Raw genomic sequence first — 25,073 nt, 5'->3', positions numbered from 1 at the left:
CTTTCCCATCCTTACACAAAGTTCCAACTGGTCCGTTTTATTCTTGACTCTGATCCTAAGAATGATGTACATTTCCCCCAGACATATAAAGGAAGGGGGAAGAAAACAGTGGACCAATGCATAAAAATTTTCCCCAATGTGTTCCCCCTAAAGAAAAGAAAAAAAAAACATCAAATACCAATATGACAAAGCATTTACTGAAAGTTTTCAAAATTTCCAAAAAAAGTTACAAAAAATGAGCACACAATGAAACTGATGACAAATTAGATACTAGAAACTAACATATTGTTTAAGTCTGCACAGATGTGTAGAGGGAAAAAGGGAACACCTATAAGCATTTATATGGTTAAAGCACTTTATTTGGCTCTTTTATTCATATTATCTCATTTGGCCCTATTCAGAAAAATTATCCCAGGCTTGGAAATTAAGACCAAAGAAAATTTAAAAAGATTCTGACCTTTTAAATATCATGCTGGCCCATTATTCATCAAGCCTACTCAAGGATCATCACACTCTCTTGAGAAATACAATTTTGTTTAACCAATAATTCAATAGGGAACAGATTAAGAAACCTATAAAACTAGAGGTTGGTTTGTAGAAAACTAATAAGGAATGATGATTTATTTTTTGCTTTCTAGTTGAAAAATAAACCTCCAAGTTTATAGTTTTATGTCCCCGTAGGACACTAACCATGACACATGAGCAACTACCTTACTTTGAAATCTCATTTCATCAAAGCTTTCCCTTGAATTACTGATTACTGAAATTCTCATTCTTCAATTCTCTTCAAATTGCTCTGGTATTCTGGCAATTAGTCAGCTAAAACCAAACTCATATATTCATATAGGAATTATTAATGATTTGAGATTTGTGATTTGACAATCATCAACTACATGAGGTAGGAAGTATATCCTCATTACAGAGGAAGAAATTTAGTCTAAGGAAAGGCACTGTTACCTGCCCAGGTTATAGAGGTAAGAAGTGATGCAGCTAAAATCTGAACAGAAATCTGCCTGAAATCTTTTATAGGAAACACACTGATGACTCATATGTGGATTAAAAATTGGGCTGGAACATCTCCAAAATTATCAACCTTATCTATATACATATATTTATATACTGAGATTATAAATGTGATGGATTGAGATCAAGTGTAAACTCCCAGTGCTTGCTGATTCCATTGTTCTGGATGATGATCAGAAAATTACTTCCAAGATTGAAATAAAACTCCCTGAAACATATTCAGAATATTACTAGAGAACCACTTTTTGACTTTTCATTAGCATATCCCTACAAAACATAGTCCAGGAGTTTTTTAGTAAATTTGACTAAATTATCAGCCTGCACTGCTGCAAAGATATTCAGTTTATTTTGTCCCTAGACTGGTAAAACAGCCTTTTCTATTCTTCAGCATGTAAGTGAATTGCTGACCTGGCTGAACAGACAGGTAGTATTAAGACTAGTGAGTAACACATGACTCTTAGTCTGAAAGCACCATAGTATGCATTTAAATCTTGGAAGAATATCTGGAAAAAGGCTGCCCTTTACATACATGGTTTGTCTGACAACTGTGACTTCACCTCTGATATGTACCTTTAAAATGTACCCTTTTATCCACCTGATGATCCATTCAGTGTTTATGCAGATTTATGCATTTCTTTCCATAAATAACATTCTAAAGTTTGGGTCAATTGGCCTCTGGGTTGATAAAAATCTGTGGCTGTATAATAAGGCTTTGGTCTACCAAATCACAAACTGGACATCAGGCCTGGCTTTCTGTAGACCACACCCCTCTTTGAGAGGCTTTGACAGCTGTCTGCCATAGATTCAAGTGAAGTAAGGCAATTTGCCCCACTCCTCGCCCCTGAGCAGCTGGATTTCAACTCCAGTTGATGTGAAAAGATAACTATGTGTTCAAATTCATCTTGATTCACAGTTTCACTGCTTTATCCTGACTAAAGCTGTTCACTGTGTCTGTGGTTTTCTTGCATAAATTTTCAATCCAGCTAGTGCTATTATAAAGTGTCTTTTCCAACCCTGAGGTTGGGGGTGGATTTTTAACTCGCATATTTTTTCCAGATGTGATAAGCTCTCCATAACCTTCTTGGTGAGCAAAACTATATCCAGATCTTCTTGAGCTTGACCTGCGGGTCTGAGGCCTTCGTCTGCTTGTGGGCTTTGCCTTTTTTTGAGCCTTCTGCCACCAGCGGATCTGGAGAAAAACAGACTCAGAGTGAGATGAATCCAAGTGACAGACTCCAGGCACTGAGCCATTTTGTAAAGTAGAATGTTTTTTCAGTAACAATAACATTGGCAATAACAAAATACTCACCTTCATTACTAAAGGAAGTTTTAGACCTAAAAACCAAGAAATTTTCCACCCCAAAGATCACACTGAGCACTGATGGAGTTTTATTTCTATCAGGAAACTAACACCTAAATAAGAAATAGTCTGAAAAATTTCATTATTGTGTCCATCTCATACATCTTAATTGTGTAGAAGCAACTTTTTTTTTTTTCAGTGCTGGGGATAGAACCCAGGGCCTTACACAGGGTAGGAAGAGACTTATTTGTTTGTTTGTTTCTTTCTTTCTTTATTAGATACCAGGAATTGAGGTCAGAGGCACTCAAACACTGAGCTCTGTTTTGTATTTTATTTAGAGACAGAGTCTCATTGAATTGCTTAGTGCCTCGCCATTGCTGAGTCTGGCTTTTGAACTCACAATCCTCTTGCCTGAGCCTCCTGAGCCACTGGGATTACAGGTATGTGCCACCACACCCAGCAGGACGATGCTTTTATTCAGAAAGATTTTCTAACATGCACCACCCAGATACAATCAGTTCGACAATTTATAGTCCCATTTCCCCAAAATAGCCTGAAGCAGGAGAAAATTTAGAAGAGTTAGGAATTGTCAACTCTTGTTGTATCATTAGACTTTCAGGATTTGAGTTTAGTTTGGGATGATGTGTTTTTTGTTTTTATTGTTTATTTCAACATCACTTGAGTGGGTTTCCAACATTTCTTTAATTTTCCTGCAAAGGTAAGGAGAAAAAGACCACAGGTTTGTGTAAGTGACCTTATTCTCTGGTTTGGTACATTGCCTAATTCTGACTTTTGTCTCTGGAGAAAGTTATGAAGCAGAAAACCACAATCAGTCATAACATAGAAAAAAAAATGAGCATCATCTTCCTTCCTTCAGTTTATCTGTCATTTTTGGTTTGTATCAGCTCAGAGCCAAAGAGAAAGGACACACATGACAAGGGATTCTGAATATTCAAAAGGACTCATTTCATACATTGGCCCCCGGATGTGAGGGACATCATGATAAGAAGAGTTCCCCTCAGAGCATCCTTGGCCTGGCTCACTGCCCTCATTGAACATCTTCACCTTTCTCTTGATAAGGCTACAAATATATCTATCTCCCTGCTTTCCTTCTCCTTTGTCTTTGAACCTGAGTCTTGACCTAATCTGACATTATTCTCTTTACACTCCTTGTTTTGTGAAATACTGAAATATGTCCTAATTCCCTCGTTTGTGTATTTCTATAATCTTCCTACTTTCCTTCTAACTTTAAATTTCCTAACCCATCCATAATGCTGTTATTCCCTTTTTAAATCTGTTCAAAAGGGAACCTCTCTCCATGTTTCTGAATATACTATATTACTACAAAATTGAGGGTCCCTTTGACTCATCTCTTGCCTGTCTCCTTTTACTGCATCCTTTACTTGCCCTCAAGTTAAAAACTTTTCCTATAGCTTGCCTTTCTCTTAGAATAATTATCCAAACTGAGTTGGAAGCACTTCCTTTTAAAAAAAGTCAGCTTTTAAAATACCCAACTTAACTTTTACTTTCTCACTGTTCACCCACATTTAGTCTAGATGCTTCTTTTCATTCAACACATGGGCAGTCCCATCTGTCCTGACAAGATCCAGGTACTTATGGGTGTTGGCCTATGGGAATTTCATTAACCTTTCCTTGGGCTTCCAATCAAACAGAAAAGGATACCATTCTGAGAGCCAAGAACAAGTCTCTGAATATTAGTAGCACCACAACATACCTGATCACTCAGGGATGGGTATAAATGCATCTTCAAAAATCTGAATGTCACCACGGGTATGACTGAGGCCACTGTTGTTAAGAGAATAATAAGCCAAATGCACTTCTGGTTTAGGGAATGCCATGCGTTTCCTGTTGTTAAAGAAAAGTATACACTCTGGTTATAAATAGAACTGAAGTAGTAATAGATTTTTTTTGTCAGTAAGGTCTTCTATAAAATGATGAGGCCTGGTCTACATAGGAGAACCAGTGAGTATCTTCTCAATCTATCACGTGCTCAGTGGTGGTGTGGAGAAGGCAAACATGGGAACTGTCTAGTGGCCTGACCCTTAGATTTACCAGCATGAGCCAAGCATTTGTTATCCAGGCTCAGTCCAGCTTCACTCATTAAGCATAATTCTTGCTTTAGCCTCAAGTTTCCTTGACTACAAAGCAGCAATTGTTTTTAAAAGGCATATTTACTTCTGTGGATTCTTGGATAAAAATGATCATATCAAACTCCACAAAAAGTATTCCAAATGCAGGCACAATCTCAAATAATGGTCATGTTGACTGGCTATGTCATCAAAGGTGAGCTTCACCTTCTTCGGGGCCAACCTTTTAAATTCTAGGCAAAGGACCCAGAAAACCTGCCTCAAAGATATTTGCTATCTCTTTCATGTTCTCTTGGTTATAAGATGCTTAAATTTCCAAGGAGATCAGGGAGGTTGCTGGGTTTGTGAAAGGAGTATCCATCCCCCTCACTGTTGATACAGTCGTCCAACATGCCAGGGCAATAGGGCAGTGAAACTCATTTCCAAACTTGTAGACAGTTTCCTTCCTTTATTCTCACACTTCGTAAGCTTTGATATTTGCCCAAACACAGTCAAGTTCCATGAGAAGATACTGCTCCAGTTTATATTACCACAATAAACTTTTGCCCCTATTCTTTTGTTAGGGATCTATCATGATACCTACATAGGTCCCCAATGGCAGTGCTAACGTGTTAACACCATTCATTGGGCTTAGGGTATGAGGGCTTGGGTGCTCATGGGTATGTCTGCTTTTTCTGGCTTTGGAGAGTAGAAGCTGCCTACCAAAGAGCAGTTGATTCCAGTTGCCTTCAGCCACAGACAGAAACAAACTTGACTCAATAAATTAAATGTCTTTTGAGCAACTTGAAGCTCAATACCCCTAGGCAAGGCTGGAAAAAACAAGCTTCTCTTTAAAACCACACTCCCACTTGCTGCTGGTTGCTAAGGGAAAAAAAAAATTTTTTTTTCTTAAACCCCAATGTTGATCTAAGTTTTGTAAAGTCTCATTGGAGCTCAGTAATTAATTCCTGGAATGGCATGTGCTTAGCAGAAAAGAGTGGTCCCCACACAAACTCCTTTCTCCAGTTGAGGCATTCCAATTCCATTATGCACGTTAAAAGGCTCTCTCAGGACTGGAGGTCTGCTATTCAATGCACTGAACTTCCATATTTGGCAACCAAATAATAAACAAATAAACAAACTTAAAAAATAATTTTAGTCTCTTTGTTTCCTAATCAGTTTATTCTAGTTCATAACCAACATGTCTGTATGTGGTTGGAATCTTTTGGTATACAAAGTATTAAGATCATATATTAAGTAAGAATGGTACAGTTTAAAGACTTCTATGTATACACAGGGAAGGACAAAAGTTAAAGAACAATCTGTAACTTTAAGTGCATGTGTGCATTTAAATGGAACTTGAATTTCAGCTACTTTTGCATCAGTGGCAATATCTAACTTTATAGTTAGTTCTGTATGTTTTCTATGTGAATCAATCTTCTAAGAACTGTTGTCCAGACTGTTACCCAACTAGTGGGTACAAATCTCAATTGAGCTCAAGAAAGTTGTCCCTGCACATGGCTACTCTCTAGTTCACTGTTCCCTATATACCTAGAGAATTCAAAACTTCTGAGCAAGTATATTAATTGCTTTCTTGTGTGAAGCTCAGTGACCTTGCTGGGAATCATACTGAAATGTGGACTTCATTGGAAGTATACTCTGTGCAGATACCAGGTATATATACTCTTTTAAGGAATATTAGGGAACCTTTTCTACTCATCTTACATTCAAATCCTTCTGCAATGTCCCCAACCAGTAATCAGGCCACCCTTGCTTGAATAATAGTTATCACCTATGTTACAATCAACATTTATTGAAAAATTACTATGTACCAGGATATTTGCTAAGTAGTTTATATATATTTTCTTCATAAGTTTCCTATGAAATGAAAACAACTAATATCCCCAGTCTATAAATGAAGATTAATTAAATCATGTAAAAGAGAAGAAACTTGCCTAAGGTCACCGTTTGTTAAGTAGTAAAGGTAATACTTGAGCCTTGGATGTCTGCAGAGCCTAGTCTTCAGGCCATTTATAGACTAATGTCCAGCAATTTGTAAGAGGCTCTAACTTATGCATCATTTCTTTCCTATCTAAGTGCAAATAATTCCTATAGGTGAACTTTGGCAGGTATGTTAATGATTATGTGGAAGAGCCTAGGGTTTCTTTTTCTTCTCTCTTCCATATACAAACTTCTCACAGGCCTTCAAGGTTTGAAGGTTTATACTATGCCTCAAGGTTTGTACTATGCCTCTTATTTCCAAGGGGACAGCCTGCTACATCTGGCTATTGAGAACCTGCAAGCTTCTATCATAATGATTTTTCTACATCTGGCAAAGACAACAGAAAGTGATATTTTAGAACTTCTTTCAAGTCTAGAATCTCCAGATGCCTACCTCAGTCAGTTCTTGGAGAAGGGATCACGGGTCATTTTCAGACCCAACCAACATACACATGAAAAATAAATAACCAAGGCAAATAAATGGAAGCATGACTCTAGGCTCCACTAGACAGTAGGATTCACTTACCAACAAATGGAAACTGGTTTGGGAAGACTTCATAGATGCCATTACTGTGCATTGCAAACAAAATAGAGAAATAAGTAGCAATGCTGCCCCAGATGAAGACATGATTAATGACAGTCCAGTAACTGGTATCCAAGGCTATCTGTAAAAAAAAAAATCAAATGCAAAATGGAGATCTTTCAAGTTTAAAAGAGCTTCAGAGACCTGCTCTGTGACAAGAAGGTTGCACGTACCTAGGCTCCAGGCCACCACAGGTACCTCCACCATCTGCACACACAGGAGACTGACTTAATTGATTATTTCTATTAGACAATGGATTTGAGAACTTACATATGCAGACCATTGTATCTGCCCAGGTTGAGACAAAATGTTAAGCTTTTTTAAAATGAGAAACAAGAAATTGAATGGTTTTATAATTGTTAGAAATTCTCTCAAAACTTTTCTGTTGGAAAAAATCTGTGGAAAGCAAATGTAACATTTTAAAATCTGTACATAAATTTTCACATGACCATTTGGACACATGAATAATGTTTTTACATAAATATTTTACATAAATATCAAACTCATTTTAATGATCTTTTCCTTAAATTACCCAAATCATAACAAAGAAAAATCATGAATCCTCTTTTGGCATAAAATTCAGAAACTGAAACTCAAGGTGACCTGGGAGCATGTCACAAACCCTTCTGCCTTCCAATAACATGTTGTGGCACCTCAAATAAAAGAAGAGTGAAGTGCTATTGGAGAATGAAATAATCTCTTCAATACTTGAATTCTCTAAGATTAAAAAAAAAAGTACATTTTGGTGTTATTTTTGTATCTCAGAAGTCCCAAGTGCTTGAAGGCTAAGTGAAGGTTACATTTCGAGTACAGTCCAGTACAAGACCAGATTTCTTCTCTGCATGAGGAGACCCTGCCTGCAGAGTAAATAGGTATGTCTTAATATATAAAAACATATCTTCTTCTCACTTGCAGTTTACTAGCCTTTAAAATGTTGCCCATTAAAAGGATGCTGCAGCTTTGGCTATGAACTTGCAGGTTTATAAAAGGACAGTTTTTTTTTTCTCCTCGAGAAGCCTAAAAAGAGTCCCACCATCATGCCTCAGCCAAGAGCTGCTGGTTTTCTAGTTCATTAGGCTAAGACATTAGATTAAAATCTCCAACTCTGTCTTGCACCACCTGTCAGTTCATCACCATCAAGAGACAACAGCCTGATCTATGTGGGTAACAGAAGGCAAAGAAAAATCATAACCCATGAAAAGAGCCCAACTAAAAATACAAGAACAGGTGGCTCCTACTGAAGCAGAACTAATAGAACAGACAAGCCCTGTAACAAAAAAATGGAGTACAGCCTCTTGAGATGCAATTAGATCACAGGAAAAAAAAAAACTCAAAGGAAGAATGTTATTTCTGAATTTAAAAATTCAATAGATAAGCCAAATAAGAATAGTCAATAATGAGAACTGAATTAATATTCTGGGGGAAAAAAACTGGAAATAATATCTCACAATAGGGAACATGAAGAAATGGAAACCAATTGTAAATCTAGAGATGTTGGAACCATAAGCTCAATATACAATTAATGGGGGGGGGGCTGGGGTTGTGTCTCAGTGGTAGAGTGCTTGCCTAGCATGTGTGAGGCACTGGGTTTGATTGTCAGCACCACATAAAATAAATAAATAATGAAGTTATGTTAAGTGTGTATATATATATATATATATATATATATATATATATATATATATATTTATTTATACATTTGTAAAATATATATGTGTGTGTGTAAATATATTTATACACACACAATTAGTGGCATTTTAGAAAGAGAAAAAGGAACAAATAGAAAGGTAGCAATCAATGAAATGACAAAAGAAAACTGCTCTGTGATAATAACAGACTTTCAGATTGAAAGAGTCCTCTAAATCCTAGGCAAATTAATGAAAAAAGATATATTCTGGTAATATTTATGAAGTCTAGGGACAAAGAACATAAGCAATAAGTCAAAGTCGATATTCCAAAGGAAAGAGAATCAACCTAACAAGTGAGGCTGGGATATGATGGAATGACAACAAACGTTCTTAAAGAAAAAGGCTCTGACTTTCACATTTATAAGTAAAGACAAAGAAAGAAAGTTTTGAGTTCAAACTTGTAACAGCTAAATACTCTTTCTGAACAAATTGCTCAAAGATATTATTACAACCACATAAATCAGAACAAAGACCTCAAAATATTGGAAGGCAGCATAAAAATGGTAGTCAGCAATGATTCTTATAAATTTATAGCTATAAATGAATAATAACACAAGCATAAGCTGTTTTATTAATGTGGAAAGAATTTGGGAATGATCAAAACATACATTAAAGGAGCATTTTATAACATCTTGGAATCAAAATTCAAAATTATTAAGATGTAAGAGTTGAGGATGAGAGTAAAGACAGGGAAGGAGAAACAAACTTAAAACTTTTTGCTTAATTGGAAATGGTTCAGAAAACGTTTAGAAAAGAATAGTGAAACATTTGGTGAAGGATACACATAGTATGCAATTTTAGTATAACAAAATGACCATGTAGCTTTAAATACTATGAAAATAACAGAAATCAACAGTAAAATAGAAATATGATAGTATTGCAAATTATTCATGGAAAATAGGATATTTTATGAATCTAAGTATGAAAAAGGAAAAAATATAAAGAGTAGGCTAAAAAGTAGTCATAAAATAACATTAAAAGAGCTATATAAACATTTTACTACAATAAAATGAGTTAAATTCCCATATCAAAAGAGAAAAACTAATAGAATGAGACAAAAATAAATGAATTTGAAGTGATTGGCCCAATTTTTATATAAGAAAGACAAAAGCAAACTAAGCAAAAGAAGCAAAACTGATACTTAAAAAATAAAACTTAAGTAAGGATTTTTTTTTTATCATGAAAAAAGCTAAGAGCTACAAAGAACAAATCAGGAACCACTAAGTAATATAGTCTTGAATTATATTAGGTAAAATCTTTTTGAAATGAAAGAACTTGATAAAAATCAAAATTACAGTGGTAAACTTTAACACACTTCTCTCAACGTTGAACAAGCATGGTGGTAGAGGTAATTGGTTCTTTTGGAATTATGTGGCTCACCTTCTGGCCTCTAGTCACTAGTGTATTCACAGCTGAGCTGTAAGAAATGGCAAAAGTGTTTTCACTACAAAAATGCAGCCTTATGGGTAGTTTTTGTGCCCAATGGCATTACATCTAGCTGTAGCTCTTCCTGGTTCATATATCCTCATAAGGACACTGAAGCCATCTAATACCTTTTAATAAAATGTTTTTCTTTAAATTGTAGAAGTCTGTGATAGTGGTACCTACTACCATTTTTCGTAAGTAATATGGCAACATTTATGAAAATTTTGAATGTGCATACTGACGCAGAAGTGAAAAACAGCAAAATATCATTCTTTATCCAGCATATTGGTAAAAATTAGGAGTTATGACCATAGAAGTCTTATTTCTAGGAATTCATCTGACAATACATAAAATATATATGTACTATTATATGCATTGTAACATAGCTTCATAACACAAAAAATAGAAACATATTAAATATCTATTTGATGAATTTCTATTCATCAGAGGATTGATGAATAAATCATCATATATCATAGTATGAAATTCTGTACAGCTGTTAAAAAGATTTACATCTGAATATGTTGATTAGGAAGGCTGTCCAGATTATATAGTTAAGTAAGAAATGCATATTACAGAATAGTATGCATAATTATGATCCCCTTTTATTGTATGTGTGTATGTATGTGTGCGTGTGTGTGTGTATATCTCAAAGCCAAGAAAAAGTATGGAAGAACTTAAACTCTGATAATCACATTAGTAGTTAAAGAAGGGAAGGAAAGGAAAACAGTTCATTTTATTTTGAACACTTCAGCAATTTTTAAATGTTAAGGGAACATTTTATAATTCAATGGACTATAAAAACTTATTATTAAAAAAAAAAGAAAATAGAGACTACTAAAGTTTGGCCTGTAGCATCAGCAGGACCTAAATTTATAAATGTAATTATAGACCATGGAAATTTCATGGGGGTTGAAACCACATCAACAAGTCAAGCTTAGGCAGCAAGGAAAGGATATTAATACTGCTGCCAAACTGAGCATATTCACAGAACTCCTGAAATTTATTATTCCATATATTAAAGACATGAGTTTTCTGTTGAAGCCAAAATTGCTGAATTTCAATGGTTACAAACGTTTACATGCTGAGGTCTGAGAATTCTATGGTGAAGTAGACATTTGTAGGGCTTCTTGGAAGCAAGATATAGGCAGTGATCATCCTCAAAGAGAATAGAATGACAGGGGCTGGGAATCTCTATCTTACCCAAGCTGAGACTTTCATGTTGATAAAAGATATGTGTGTTCATCATCTGTTAATAGAGTTTCTTTCCCATCGTATTCAAAGATGATGCTGGTCTCCTAGATATCCTCTCAGGAAAGAGAGGTAGAGATCATGAGTTTCTTATAGCTGAAGGCATTTGGGGAGATGTATAGCTATTACTGATGGTATTAGAACTGGGGAACTGGAGTTGGAAGACATGCGTTCTAATCCTGGCCTAACATTTTTTTTTTTTTTTGCAGGATTATAAATTAACCTTCTAGCCAAATCTATGTTCTCATCTGTAATAACATTATATACATTTCATTGGACCATGAAGAGGGACTACATGACATAAAGAGATAATCCCAGTGCCTGGCCCAGCATCTTCCTTAATGCTCAGTATAAGCTTTATTCTGGAAAACCTGCATTTAAATCAGTCTTGCTGTAGAATAAAAGACTTTGTCCTAGACAACACTGAAATCTTACAGACCCAGGTTTTACTCCTAGCTCTCAGACCTACTGTGTGACCTCAGGAAAGCCACCCAAACTCTCTGAACTTCATCTGTAAAGGGAAACAATAATATGTACTGCATAGTGGCATTGTGAGGAGTGAGTATAATGTATAATGTCACTCAGAGTGGTGACAGGCCTGCTGTGGCCATGCAAGGTAAGAGGCAGGGAATTAGAACAGCAGGGGTTGTTGGTACTTTAACCAAATTCTTCTCCTTTTCTCTCTCCATGTATCCTTCTGCTTGACATTCATTTGACAAATATTTATCCATGTCTGGCACTATAGTTTTTGCTGGAAGTTCAGTGGGAAATAAAATACACCAGAAACTAGAAACCTGGGTCCATTCTGCTTCTGGGGAACCATCTTAGCCTGGATCTCTGCTACTTCATTCTCCTGCCAGAGATTATCCTCAGTCTCCTGGCTGCTTTAACCCTCAGAATTAAGATAGGATAAGGGCAGGGGGAAATCAGGCAAGGGGGGACCCACAGAACAGAGGAGCATGTGGATAAGATGGAAGACTTCACACTGCAACAGGGCAAAGGGATCCCAGCCACTGAGGACTGAGATCCCAAAGTACATGACTTCCTGTACACCACACTGCTTCCCAATTGTGCCTAACTACTCTGCATACCAGTAATAACTGTGCTGTAGGAAATGCTTGCCCCAAATCTTTACTAAAACACTGAAAGAAACAACACTGAAAGAAAGAACACTGATGTGAGAAATCAAACAGTTGGATCTTAATGCTGAGCCTGCAACATTAGTCACTTAGTCATGTGATCTTGAGCAAATCACTTATTATTTCTGGGCCTACAATTGTTATGTCAATTTTATTTTAAAATATATCTAAGCTTGTGGTGATGCAAGCCTGTCATTCCAGCTATTAGGGAGGTTGAGGCAGGAGTTAGCAAGGTTAAGGCCGCTTGGGAAATTTAACAAGACCCTGTCTCAAAATATCAAATAAAGGGCTGGGGTTGTGGCTCAGCGGTAGAGTGCTCGCCTAGCACATGTGAGGCCCTGGGCTCGATCCTTCGCACCACATAAAAATAAACAAATAAAATAAATGTATTGTGCCCAACTACAACTAAAAAATAAATGTTAATATATATATATAAAATAAAAAGGGCTGGGGATGTAGTTCAGTGTAGAGTGCTTGCCTAGTATGTGGCAGGACCTAGGTTCAATCCCCACTAACACAAATATACACCCAAATAGATGAAGAGAGAGGGGTCTTAACATGCAACCATTAATTCTTTGATCCTCCTTCCTTTAGAAGGTGGATCTTAATTTTCCATTTGAATGTGGGTTGAACTTAGTGACTCACTTTTAAGGAACAGAGGGAAAGAGAAAGACAGTTTACAATGGAGAAACCTGAATATCACCAACATAATCAAGTAACCAAGTTCATCTAGAAGTCGTGTTGATGTCTCGTGCTCCCTGAGAGGATGAGACACGATATACCCATCAATCACCTCTTTGCAATTCTTCCTCAAAATCCACAACCCTGATCTATCCCTAAGAAAATATCAGACATCCCAAACTAAGGAACATTCCACAAAATACCTGACTACTGCCCTTCAAAAGAGTCAAGGTTGTGAAAGATGAGGAAAGACTAGGGCTGTTAGAGACTGGAGGCTATAGTGACATGAAAATTAAATTAAATGGATGATCCCAGATTGGCTCCTGGAACAGAGAAAGCGTATTAATAGAAAAACTAAGGAAAGCTGAATCAAGTCTGTAGTTAATAGTATCCTATCAATGCTGATTTCTTCATTTTGACAAGTGCACCATAGTTATATAAGATCTTAACAATAACATTAGAAACAAGGAGAGAACATACAGAAATCTCTGAAGTATCTCTGACTTTTCTGTAAATCTATGAGTATTTGAAAATAAAAAGACTTTTAAAAATTATTCCTGCTTGCATAGCAAAGTTTATGAATATCTTTTCAGTATACCTTAATTGTGTGAGGCAGCAAAATATCATCAATTTGTGGGCATTTGTTTCCAAGTTTTGTATTTTAAGTATAAAGCTACTATAGATATTCAGGTACAAAAGAAAGATCATCACTTTAACATTGTTAGATAATTCAGAGTAATACTGTAAATCACTGAAGGTCTGCTGAGAAGTGTACTTTGTACCCTTCAGCTGAAAATAATCTATTTGAAAAGATATCCAGCAATATGTAAAAGAAACTTTAGGCTTCCTTACATCCTTGGACCCAGAATCCTCACTTGAAGAATATATCCTTAGGGAGGGATGTGCCTATAATCCCAGCCATTCAGGAAGCAGAGACAGGAGGATCACAAGTTCAAGGTCAGCCTCAGCAACTTAGCAAGACCCTGTCTCAAAATAAAATAAAAAGAGGGTGATGTAGCTCAGTGGTTAAGTACTCCTGGGTTCAATCCCTGGTACCAAAAAAAAAAAAAAAAGAAGAAAGGAAGGAAGAGAAAAGAATATGTAAACTTGAGAAATAATTAAAGAATCATATTAAGAGTTATGTTTGTGAAAACTTGCCATCAAGACACAGTTTCACCTTCTGAACCACAGTTTCACCATGTGGTTCTGAGGCTCATACCACAGGGCCTCACTTTTGAAGGCTTCTAAAATCTCACTCATGTACTTTCCCAGAACATATTACATGGCTGGGTTGGTGGTTGTTTAGACTCAGCACTGGAGGACTCTGATTTTCAGACTGGTTGGGAACTTACAATGGACACATTTGAAAACTGTAGGTACAATCTGTACCTAGGGATTTGAGACACCCAGATGAACTTTCTTTTTATGGTAGGATCATTAGAGAGAAATTTCCCTCTTAACATCTCCCTCATTTACTTAATACACAAGAATTGTCCATTGTTGTGTCCGGTAGATCCTAGGTGATGTTCTGGGTCCTAGATATATAGGGAGAATAAAATAGACATCACCGCTGCCTTCATGGGGTCAGAGTGACATTAAACAAGGGGAGACCTTTCTGACAACAAGGCATCTAGGGGAAGAATGTTCCAGGCAGGAAAAAAAAAAAAAAAGGAAAGTCCTAAGGCAGGCAAGAGGTTGGTGAATTCCAGGAGCCTGAGAAGGCCAGTTTGGCCAGTGTTGTGATTAACGAGAAAGTGACGATAAGATCTATTTCGGAGGAGATGGAAGCCAGAGAGTAGATCTCAGAGAAACAAGCGGTTATCAAAGCTTTAACCAAATAGATTTGGATAACCCCACCCAAAACTTCCTGAGTGAAAGGCCAATGTTACTTGGAGTCCTCAGTACAAATCCCCTCTGAGAAAGCACGAATATCATCCTTATGAAAACCTTAATAATCAAAGGTAAAAAATTGTCAAGACCTGATTTCAAAAGCTCTAAATGACAGAATGCAAAATTCTAAAATCTTTTTTTTTGTGAATAAATTACGTTTTAAAAATGGGATTGTTTTGTGGATCTCTTAAGGAGAAATGTAACCGTGACATCTAACTGGAACAAGAACTATTATGGGAAAAACAGCTTCTGAATATAAAGTTTATATAAAAACAGTACTGACAGCATTGGCACTGCAGTAATAATATATAGAAAATAATTTATAGATGAGCAAAGAAAAAAGGGAAAAAATACATAGAAATGTAGGAATAGCAACAGGCTTTCTTTCAATCTAAAAGATAAAATTAAACAGAATTTATAGAGCTAATTGTGAAAACCACTTTCACTAAACACATTTAATACCTGTCACAAATCATATACACTATGAATTTTATAATTTCCATTATAAATTTATTATCCTTACTTATTTAGCAGATAGTGTTAAGGACAGTTTGAAGAATATTTTTCCATTTTACTTTTTCCTTCAGATTAGCCTTTTATCTCAGTTACTTCCTTTCAAATCATCTCTTGGAACACCAAGTAACAAATTTGACCTGGTAGTGCATAAGCTAAAGCCACTAAAAGAGGTCCCTGTGTATCCCACAACTATCCTTCTCTCCGAAGAGGAAGAACCCAGAGAATGGGAAAAGTGACCTCATGTCAAAGATGAGATCATCTGATTCTTAACAAGCTTGCTCAGTAATTAAAAGGCAACAAAATAAAACAGAGGGCACATTGCTTCCTGTGTTCAGCTAGAGCTACAGAAATTATTGAATAAAGTTTCTGTGAATTCTAACTCAGCATATAATGGTATTAACCACCATTTGCATTAAAAAAATAGTAACACTTCAAGATACCCATAAAAGAAGGTCAGTAAAGCATCACAAATTGGGCTCACCAGAAAAGCTTCCCTAAATTTGAGATTTGGATATATCATAGATAGAGCATTGAACCTCTTGAATAATTTCTCTCTCTCTCTCTCTCTCTCTCTCTCTCTCTCTCTCACACACACACACACACACACACACACACACACACACACAAATGTATTGCCAAAAAGCCTTTAGATCTCACTTTTAAACCTGGAAGTTATTAAGTCCTACAGAAATCATGGGAAAGTTTTTCTGTTATCATTGGAAATTTTTTCTTCTTCAAACACAAGAAGGAAGTAGTAGTATGATCATTTTACACACAATACTCAACCCAAAGAAGTAATTGTTAGGTTTCTAGAAACATGAAGGTTATACATATCTAATGCTAATTGGCCACATCAGGTAATTCATGTCAAGCCTTCCTGTTGTCATCTCAAAAATGTGTAATTAAAAAAAATAGTATTCTTTTAGGATTTTTCCCCTAATGGGTAGATAAAAATCAGTCAACAATGAATGAACTAGAATTTTAAAAGTTATAAACCAATCAAGTTATAGTGTTTTCAGGAACCGGTTACCTGCACACTGACCACAATGACCAAAGATGTGGCCATGGTAACTGCAAAGGACTGGTAGTCAGCAACATGTTGCCCATCTTCTCCAACCATGTTATAAAAGGCCCCAAAGGGGATGAAGAAAAGGACTAATGAGGTGTAGATTCCATGTGCCACGCAAATGAAAAATTTACGCTTGTTGAAAAGTAGATTCAGTTGTCCAGGTTCATAGAGCTGGGGACAGTCCATGCTGTTCTGGTCACTCACATCCTGTAAACAGAGTATAATCTCATTTGAGGGGGGTAAGGAAGAGTCAGAGAGGCCCTGATTTCCCCATCTCCTGAAATAGCAAATGCCTTTTTAAGCATGCCCTAATATGCACTACTCAACGAGCCAGAATAAGACATTATCTTGTTTTCATTCCCATAATAACCCAGAAGATAATAAAAGGATCCCTAGTTTACAAGAAAAGAACTAAAGTCTCCAAGAGAGATTCATGAAAGGTCACACAAATCTTAAGCAGCAGAATCAGGCCTTCATTGGAACCGAGATATTTGTATTCAAATCAAGGTTTCTTTTCTACACTCCCCTGCAGGATTCCATGGCTTCTTCAAACACAAAACTCCTCAAATATCCATGCTCCCAGAATTCCAGCACCTCCTCCACCATGCTTAGCCAATGGTCAACGCTTAATTGCCAAAGCGGTGGGTGGGTAGTAACCAGGAGATGGCAGCAGAGAGCTGTGGAGTCAGAACTGGCGAACTAGAACCTTCAGGGAGAGGTAAGCAAAGGAGAGGGAGCAAGGAAAGAGGGAAATTCTATGTGGGATTTCAGGTGGGAAGCAGGCTGAGACCAAACGCTTAGGGTCTGAATTTTTTACCAAAGTGAGAATTCAATAGTGGTTACCAAGTATTTGGGACAAAGAAATTAGAATGAGAAAAAAGCATGCTTAGTACCAACCAAGTCCTGGGAAAACCTAAAGTGATGTTTCTCAAACATTGTGCTCATGAATCTCTCAGGGAGCAGATTATCAGTCAATAGGTCTGAGAGCTGAGAATCTACACTTCTAATCAGCTCCAAAGTACCGCTGATAACCATACTAAGTACAAAAGCCAAATGCCAAGAACCAAAAAAGATGGGAAGAATCAATATTTGGGAACATCAAAGGGCAAAGGGTAAGGAAGGCCCAAGATAGTAAATGCTAGGGGAAGATCTGCCTCACCTTATTCCAGGCCTCACCAAACAGGGTCCCATGAAGAACACTGACATATTCTTGGGAAGTCCTGCTATGAGATACTGGCAGGTGCTTCCTCTCCTATGGTGCCTGGTGGGGTTACTTATGTACATAGGCTTCAAACTCACACAGTTCTGAGTTCAAGCCTTAGTAACATGTTTAGCTGTAGAACCTGTTATTTAACCCATCTGAGCCTTAGTTTCATCATCTCCAGAAATACAAATAGTAACAAACACCTCCCTCCCAGAACCACTCTCATGATTAAATGAAGATGTGAAGTATTCAGTAGAATTCTTGCCATGTCTTAAGTAATAAATAACAGATGCTTCTACAAACAAAAGTAAATAAAATAATGATGATAATCATAATTAATGATAACAAGAGGTATAATGCAGAAGCTTCAAAGTCAAATGACCTGCCCTAGGCTTATTTCTGTCATTTATTGATTGTATAGTATTAGGGCAGTGACCTGAACCTCCAAGGCTTGGATTCCTTCTTATAAAATGAACAAATCCATAGATTATCACTGAAGCCCTTCCAGCATAGCATTCCACAGTCCTGTGATTACTTTAAGGGCCAAAATTGACAAAGCAGGAAAAGAGAGGAGTAGACATTCAACTTGACAGCAATAAGGAGCCTTATTATATTTTTTTTTCAAATTGCACAATGACCATGTTTTCCCAGAAACTGCTTTATTTTTATTATTTTATTTCATATTCTGGGCAGCTGCAAAGCACCAAGAAAAGAAACACTTGTAAACATGGGCATTTGGAAATGAATATGCTCAATCCTTTACATCTAAGGTCTTCAGAAGTTCATTATGTTTTGTAGAATTCCACAAACTGCCCTTCACAAACTGCCTTTTTTTACATATGAAAAGTGAGACTTACAACTGACTACACAGCCAGAAGAATGGGAAAGTGGAGTGAGCTCATAATGGGAAGATTTATATTTTGCAATAGATGGCTTTGGGCCAGAAAATGAGGCCTAGCAAATGAGTCTAACAACAGCCTGTAGAAATCTGGTCTCCTTTAAAAATACTTCAAAAAAAACATACTTTTTAAAATAATACACTCTAATTATGCCATGGAAACTCGGCTGGCAAGTCTTCTACTTCCCCATAGGCAGCCAGACTTTTACCCCTTTCCAGGAAGTACCTGCCAAGGCTCTGAGTGTGCCAAGCAACCACCATTTTCATAATTGATTCCCTCCCTTTTCCCCTCTCAAGCACATTGATGCTGGACAAAAGAAGTCTGTGCTCTGTCTCTTCATGGCTGTGGGCTTTGTGTGCTCCTCTCCCCCTGGCAGACTACTCAACGGGCCGCAGTTCCTGTTCTGAGGCTGTGTTGGCCAAGGATGTCTCACTGCAGATGGTAGGTTTCTGAGCTCCAACCTAGTTCCTTGATTTTCCATCTACTGCATGGCTTTCTACAGTCTCACAGGCTAATGTAGCACTACCCAGTTTGTGAACCAACAAGCACTAGTTCTGAGGCATATTGATAGGTACTATTTGAAAAAAAGAAAAGTAAACTTACTAGGCTAAAATAAAAAGGAGTACTTGCTAAGGGATTTCTCAAAACCTTTACATCAATAATGTGGGGTGAGATTCTCTAAGTGAGCAGCCAAACTTTAATCAGAGAATCCTTTGGGGAGAGCAAGGGTAGGGAAGGGGGATCTGGAAGGGCTTATGACCCACACAACTTCTAATAAAATAACTGTATTCCTGGGGCTCTTTGCATGAATTGTGTCTTCTACTTTGAAGTTAGAAGCAACTAAAAGGTGTAACAGAAAAACTAAGCTATGAGATAGAGAAAAACACATACCTGGTCAAAAATCCCCATGGCTAAAACAGGTAATGATGTGTAGACAATGTTAAAAAGAGTGATGAACCACTGATCATAAACGGTCTGAAAAAAAAAATAAGATAACAGTGAGAAATACCATCCATGTTAGTAATACCAAGAACATTCACCTTCAGGTTTCTGAGGTGGTTTAAATAACCTGCCTTTCTAAGGTGGGTGGGAATTAGCTTTTAGAGTCAGAACTCTCCCAGTTCTGCCTCTTATCACCTGCTGCCTTAGTGGGAGACTAGACCTCTCTGAACTTTGGTTTCTTGATCTCTGAAGCAATACCATCCCCTGTAGAATGGCAGAGGGATGAGATGAGATCACAAATGTAGCATACCTGACACAATGCTGGGCATGTGTGACCCTGAACTCTTGTGGTAGATTGATATTTCTGCTCCATATTTCCAATGACTTAAAAGGAGTTCAATGTCTGATTTAAGTGATAGATAAAATCTTCAGCAAGAAATATTTATCTATTATTCCTACCCTATATTCAAATGAAGAACTTTTTCTTAGGAATGGTTCAAAGCAAGGTGAGCATTAAGCTAAATGTTCACTATACTGAGTATAAGCAATAAAAATACCCCTTCACATCTATATAGAGTACATTACACAAGATTTCCTTGCATGAGCTCACTAATGTCATTATATTTGCACTTTGTTGATTAGCACACAGAGAGATGGAAATGAAATCTTTCTGTTTCTTATTATAATCTAAGATAAAATTTAAAACTTAGAAATGGAGGAACTACAGAATGAAATTGACCGAATTATGTTATGTGTAAACATCAATATACCACAGTGAATTTCACCTTTATAAAGCACCAATTAAATAAATAATAAATAGATAGAAGGAAGACCATACAGAAAGGGGAACATGAGGAAGGAAGAGGGGAGGGAAAGAGGAAGTACTGGGGATCGAATTGAAACAAACTGTATACCATAAATGTATGATTATGTCAAAATGAACCTCAATAACTACAATGCACAAATAAAAACATTTAAAAAATTAAAACCTAGGTCTCTAACTTCTAACCAATGCCCATTCTACCACCCATATCATTTATTCACTTAGTCATTTGATATTTATTGAGAAATAACTATATGCCAGGTACTTAGATGCAAGGCAGTGATAATTCAATTGATCATATAGATAAAATTTCTCATTAAAATTGCATTCTAATGGGGGGAAAACAATAAACAAGATCAGTTTTTATGGGGAAAATGAGTGAGTGAATGAGTACATAAGTTAGAAGGTAGTAAGTATTAAGGAGGAAAGGCCATAGGGGATGTGAGAGGATTAGAATGGTAATAAGGTAACGGAAGAAGATTTTACCGAGAAGTGACATTTGAGATAAGATATGAAGAAAATATAGAATTGAATATGCAGCTTTCTGGGACAGAAGCATTCCCTTCTGCAAGACGATCCCATGAAACATGTCAAAGGCAAGAAAGCATTGTATGCTCAGAGACCATCCAGGGGGCCAACTGGGTATAGTAGAACAACCAAATAGGGAGAATAATGGGTGCCAAGAGCTAAGGAAGAGAATACTATGTAGCTAACCATGATTTCTTCCCTAGGTGAAATGAGAAGGCAGAGGATTTTAAGCAAAGGAGCAACCTGATCTGATTCACATTTTACCAGAATCATTCTGGATGCTGAGAGAAGACAAGAAGAGCAATGGTGAAAGTAGGAAGGCAATCAGGAAGCTATTGCAGGGTTTCAGGTGAAAAAAGATGGTAGCTGAATCAAGTGACCAGCAGGGACACATGTAAGATTTTGAATATATTCTGAAGCACATTTTCTTTTTAGGGAAGTTGTTAAGCTCTGAAGAACCTTGAATGCAAAGGACTCAGACCAAGAAGTTAAAGTTTAGGGTCTACAAGGTAAAAAGTTCTTTAAATTATGTCCTTTGGATGTAGAATATATTAAAGAGAAAATATTTTGGTATCCTAGTGCTAAATCTGAATTTGAACTATGCTGTGTCTTAGCATCATGGTATATTCCTGAAATGTGTATGTTCAAGAGAAAGAAAAGTAGAGGCTGTTCTTTAAAAAGCTAAATTCCACCATTCTGCTGAGCTACATAAGCAGATTTATTCAAAACTGAATAATTCAAACCCTGAAACTATGCTGATTACTGTATTCTGAACAGTTGTCAGCAAGATTAGTGCCTAACTTCATTAAGAAGTAGGGGCCTGGATATTCCTAGAGCTAGGCAGGGAAGTTGAATTTTACCACCAATAGCCAAGGTAAGGCTTTGGGAATGATGAGGATTTTTTTTTTTTAATCCTGATGTCCATACACACACCAGCCCAATTAAATCAGTATATCTGGGGATGGAATCTAGGTATTTATGTTTTTAAAAACATTTTCAGATAATTCCAATATGAAGTTAATATTGAGAATTGCACACACTTCCCATTAAAAAACAAAAACAAACAAATAAGAAAAAGAAAAAGCACAGAAGAGCTGACACATATCCTCCACAATTTGATGCTGGTATCTGACGTTCATTCCTCAGTTTATTAATCCATTCCATGATTGCAGTATGGAAAATAAAAGAGGGAGAGAGCAGTTAAACTGAGGTCTTGTAGCCCTGAGCAGAGCCTGGTGACATTGAATCATTCCTTCACCATCTACCTCATCCACCTCCCAGCTTTCACTCATAAGAAGAGATGAAGAAAGAATCTGGGAAATTATGACAGACTGAACTGTTAGTAGCTGACGGTCTGGCATTAAGTGCCCTCCTCATCAAAACTGGAAAGCATCAAACCTACAATTATTTGACAGCAGTAATTGTCAATTGGCACACAAATTTGAAACCTCATTTCATAACTGGAACCGGAGCGGCAGGAAGGGTAAAGCAGTTAGAATAAAGTTTCAGTGAGGTTTTGGCAATTTCTTGGAACAAAAATAGCTAATATTTGTTGGGACTTATTAAGTGCTTCTCATGTATTAGCTCATTGGATTCTAACAATCCTATGGAGTAGATACTTTAAACAGTGCCCAGTTTACAGATGAGCAATCTGAGGCCTGTCAGGGTTAGAAGATGGCCAGTGTCATATCTCAACACAAAGACATTCTAAGTGTGGTCCAGGGACCTTTTAGGGACCCATAATGTCAAAACCATTTTCATAATAATATTACAAAGTTATTTATTTTCCCTTTTACCTCATTCTCACAAGAGTGTATATGACTTGTAATATGTCAGCTGACTAAAAGCAGAGCAGATATGGGGACCCAGTTACCTTATTTTATGCCACATAGTTTTACAAAGAGTGTAAAGCAATGGTACCCTTCTCACTAACTTGTCTTCTGTTTGGGAAAATTCAGCAATTTTCCTGAAAAGTATTTATGTAAACATGGCATAAGTTATTTTAGTTAAGAAATATTTAATTTTTTTTCTCCATGTTCATTTCTAATCTGACAAATATTGATGGATGGGGTCCTGAGATCCCAGAGTTTGAGAATGCTGGCCAAGCAACTGTCAGAGCCAAGTTCAAGCCTTGGACCTTAGTGTCTTCAACACTGATCTCTGCCCAAACCACCTCTTTGAATCAGTAATATCATGTGGCAAGTTTCCTTAAATCCTTTCTTCTTTACTATGTTTTACATAGTTGAGAACTTATAATAGATCCAATGTTCATATGCTGGGTTTTTTGTTTTTCCTTTTCTTTCTTTTTTTTTGGGGGGGGGTCACTTAAAATGATAACATTAGCATTTACCTGTTAAAACTCTCCAATGATGTCCCATTTTCCTTGTAATAAAGTCAGACTCTTTGTAATGGGCTAAAAGCCCTTCCTTCTCTGGCCTATCTACCTCCCCAGCTTTCCCCAATAGCACACTCATCCTCACTCACAAGCTGTAGCTTCACTCACTGCCTTTCTCCAACTCACCAGGCTCATTTCTGACTCCAGACACTCACATTTGCTGTGCCCTCTGCTGGCATACTTCTATCCCAAGGTAGGTTCCTTGTAAACACTTATGCCAAAGCCAGTGCCACTCTCTCAATGAGACCTTTTACATTACTCAACCCTTTCTTTCTTTCTTTTTTAAAAATTTCTTATAGCTGTAGATGGTTTAGCATGCCTTTATTTGATTTTATTATGTGGTGCTATGGAACCCAATGCCTCACATATGCTAGGCAAGCACTCTACCACTGAGCTACAGCCTCAGCCTTCAATCTTTTCTTAATCACAACTCTGAAATCATCTTACTGATTTGCTTCTCATTATCAGTCTTCACTCCACTAGAATATAACCTCCATGAAAACAGAGGCCTGTTCACAATTACAACACTAATGCCTTAGAGCAGTATTTAGCCAATGGTAGGTAGGTACTCTGTAAATATTTGTTAACTATTTTGCAACTTTTAAAACAAGGTTATTTATTTATCTTCGCTGAGGATGTACCATAAGCTCCTCAAACCTGACATGTTGAGACCTAAGCTCCTCTTCACATCCCTTAATCAGGCCCACCTCCTCTGTAGTAAGCCTATTCTCATTTATGTCACTACTATATCTACACCAGCAGCTAAGTCAGAAATCTAAGACTTCTCCCCTTCTGACTCATCTGAGGGGCCCAAGAACCTAACTCAGTGCCGGGCATGTGGTAAGCTTTTGATAAAAGAAACCTAGAGACTTAGAGGAAAGGCATTGGAGTCAGTAGACATAACTGTGTGGCCTTGAGTAAGATCCCCAACTTCTCTGAGTCTCTGTTCCTTGGCTATAAAACGGGGTTTACAGGGAGGCTGTGGGTATCCAATGAAACGAGTAAATGGCAGTCCAGCATCGAAAAACAGATACTGCTCAATACAGTGACACTATCAATACGGAAGGAGGAAAGGGGAAAAAGGAGGGAGGAAGAAGAATGCAAGGGTCCAGGTTTCAGGTCGTGTGCTTAATGGGTAAATAGAGGGTACATTTCCCCACTAATTGTATTTTTAATAAAAATATAATTTTTGTTGGGACAACTAACCAGAGACATTTATTCCTGTACTAAACCACTACGTTCACAAAATAAATAGGAATTTAGAACAAGATTTAAGTAAAAAAGAATTCCTCAATATAATTAAGCATTTTCCTCAGGAATTCTTAATTACATCCATCACAGACAATTCTGGCTTTGTCTCAGACTCTACCAAAATTTGTTCACTTGAGTCAATCACATTAGAAATCACCTTTCCCGATTATTGGCAATGGCTTGGGACAGTTTAGATGTCAGGGACTTCCACAGAAATTAAAGCCACAACAGATTTTTTTTCTTTAACTCACTTCTTCCTCTTGCAAGAGATACTCAATTACTCAGTTATCCTAGAAATATGCCTCACTTTCACTTATGTTCCTTTGACCCTTCTCAGACAATTAAGGGCCCCCTTTGGTGACTAGGACTGACTGAGAG

At 37.0% G+C, this 25,073-nt stretch overlaps 1 protein-coding gene across 1 annotated transcript in view; it reads right to left on the bottom strand.

Annotated features, from left to right (window-relative positions):
* Positions 1-255: 255 nt before the first annotated feature.
* The window catches only part of ATP8B4 (ATPase phospholipid transporting 8B4 (putative)), a 253,104-nt gene continuing 228,286 nt past the window's right edge, over positions 256-25,073 (bottom strand). The window contains exons 24-28 of the mRNA XM_081291345.1: positions 19,648-19,731; positions 16,615-16,860; positions 6,938-7,076; positions 4,059-4,189; positions 256-2,212 (exon numbers count right to left, since the gene is read on the bottom strand). Of these exons, the coding sequence (XP_081147471.1) occupies positions 1,931-2,212; positions 4,059-4,189; positions 6,938-7,076; positions 16,615-16,860; positions 19,648-19,731 (882 nt within the window). The 3' untranslated portion in view covers positions 256-1,930. The remainder of the gene's footprint in view (positions 2,213-4,058; positions 4,190-6,937; positions 7,077-16,614; positions 16,861-19,647; positions 19,732-25,073) is intronic.

Source organism: Spermophilus citellus, assembly GCF_964194105.1.
Source record: "Spermophilus citellus genome assembly, chromosome: 4".
NCBI classification, from domain to species: Eukaryota; Metazoa; Chordata; class Mammalia; order Rodentia; family Sciuridae; genus Spermophilus; species Spermophilus citellus.
The sequence above is the reverse complement of the archived record's forward strand: the minus strand, read 5'-3'. Positions and strand labels throughout refer to the sequence as shown.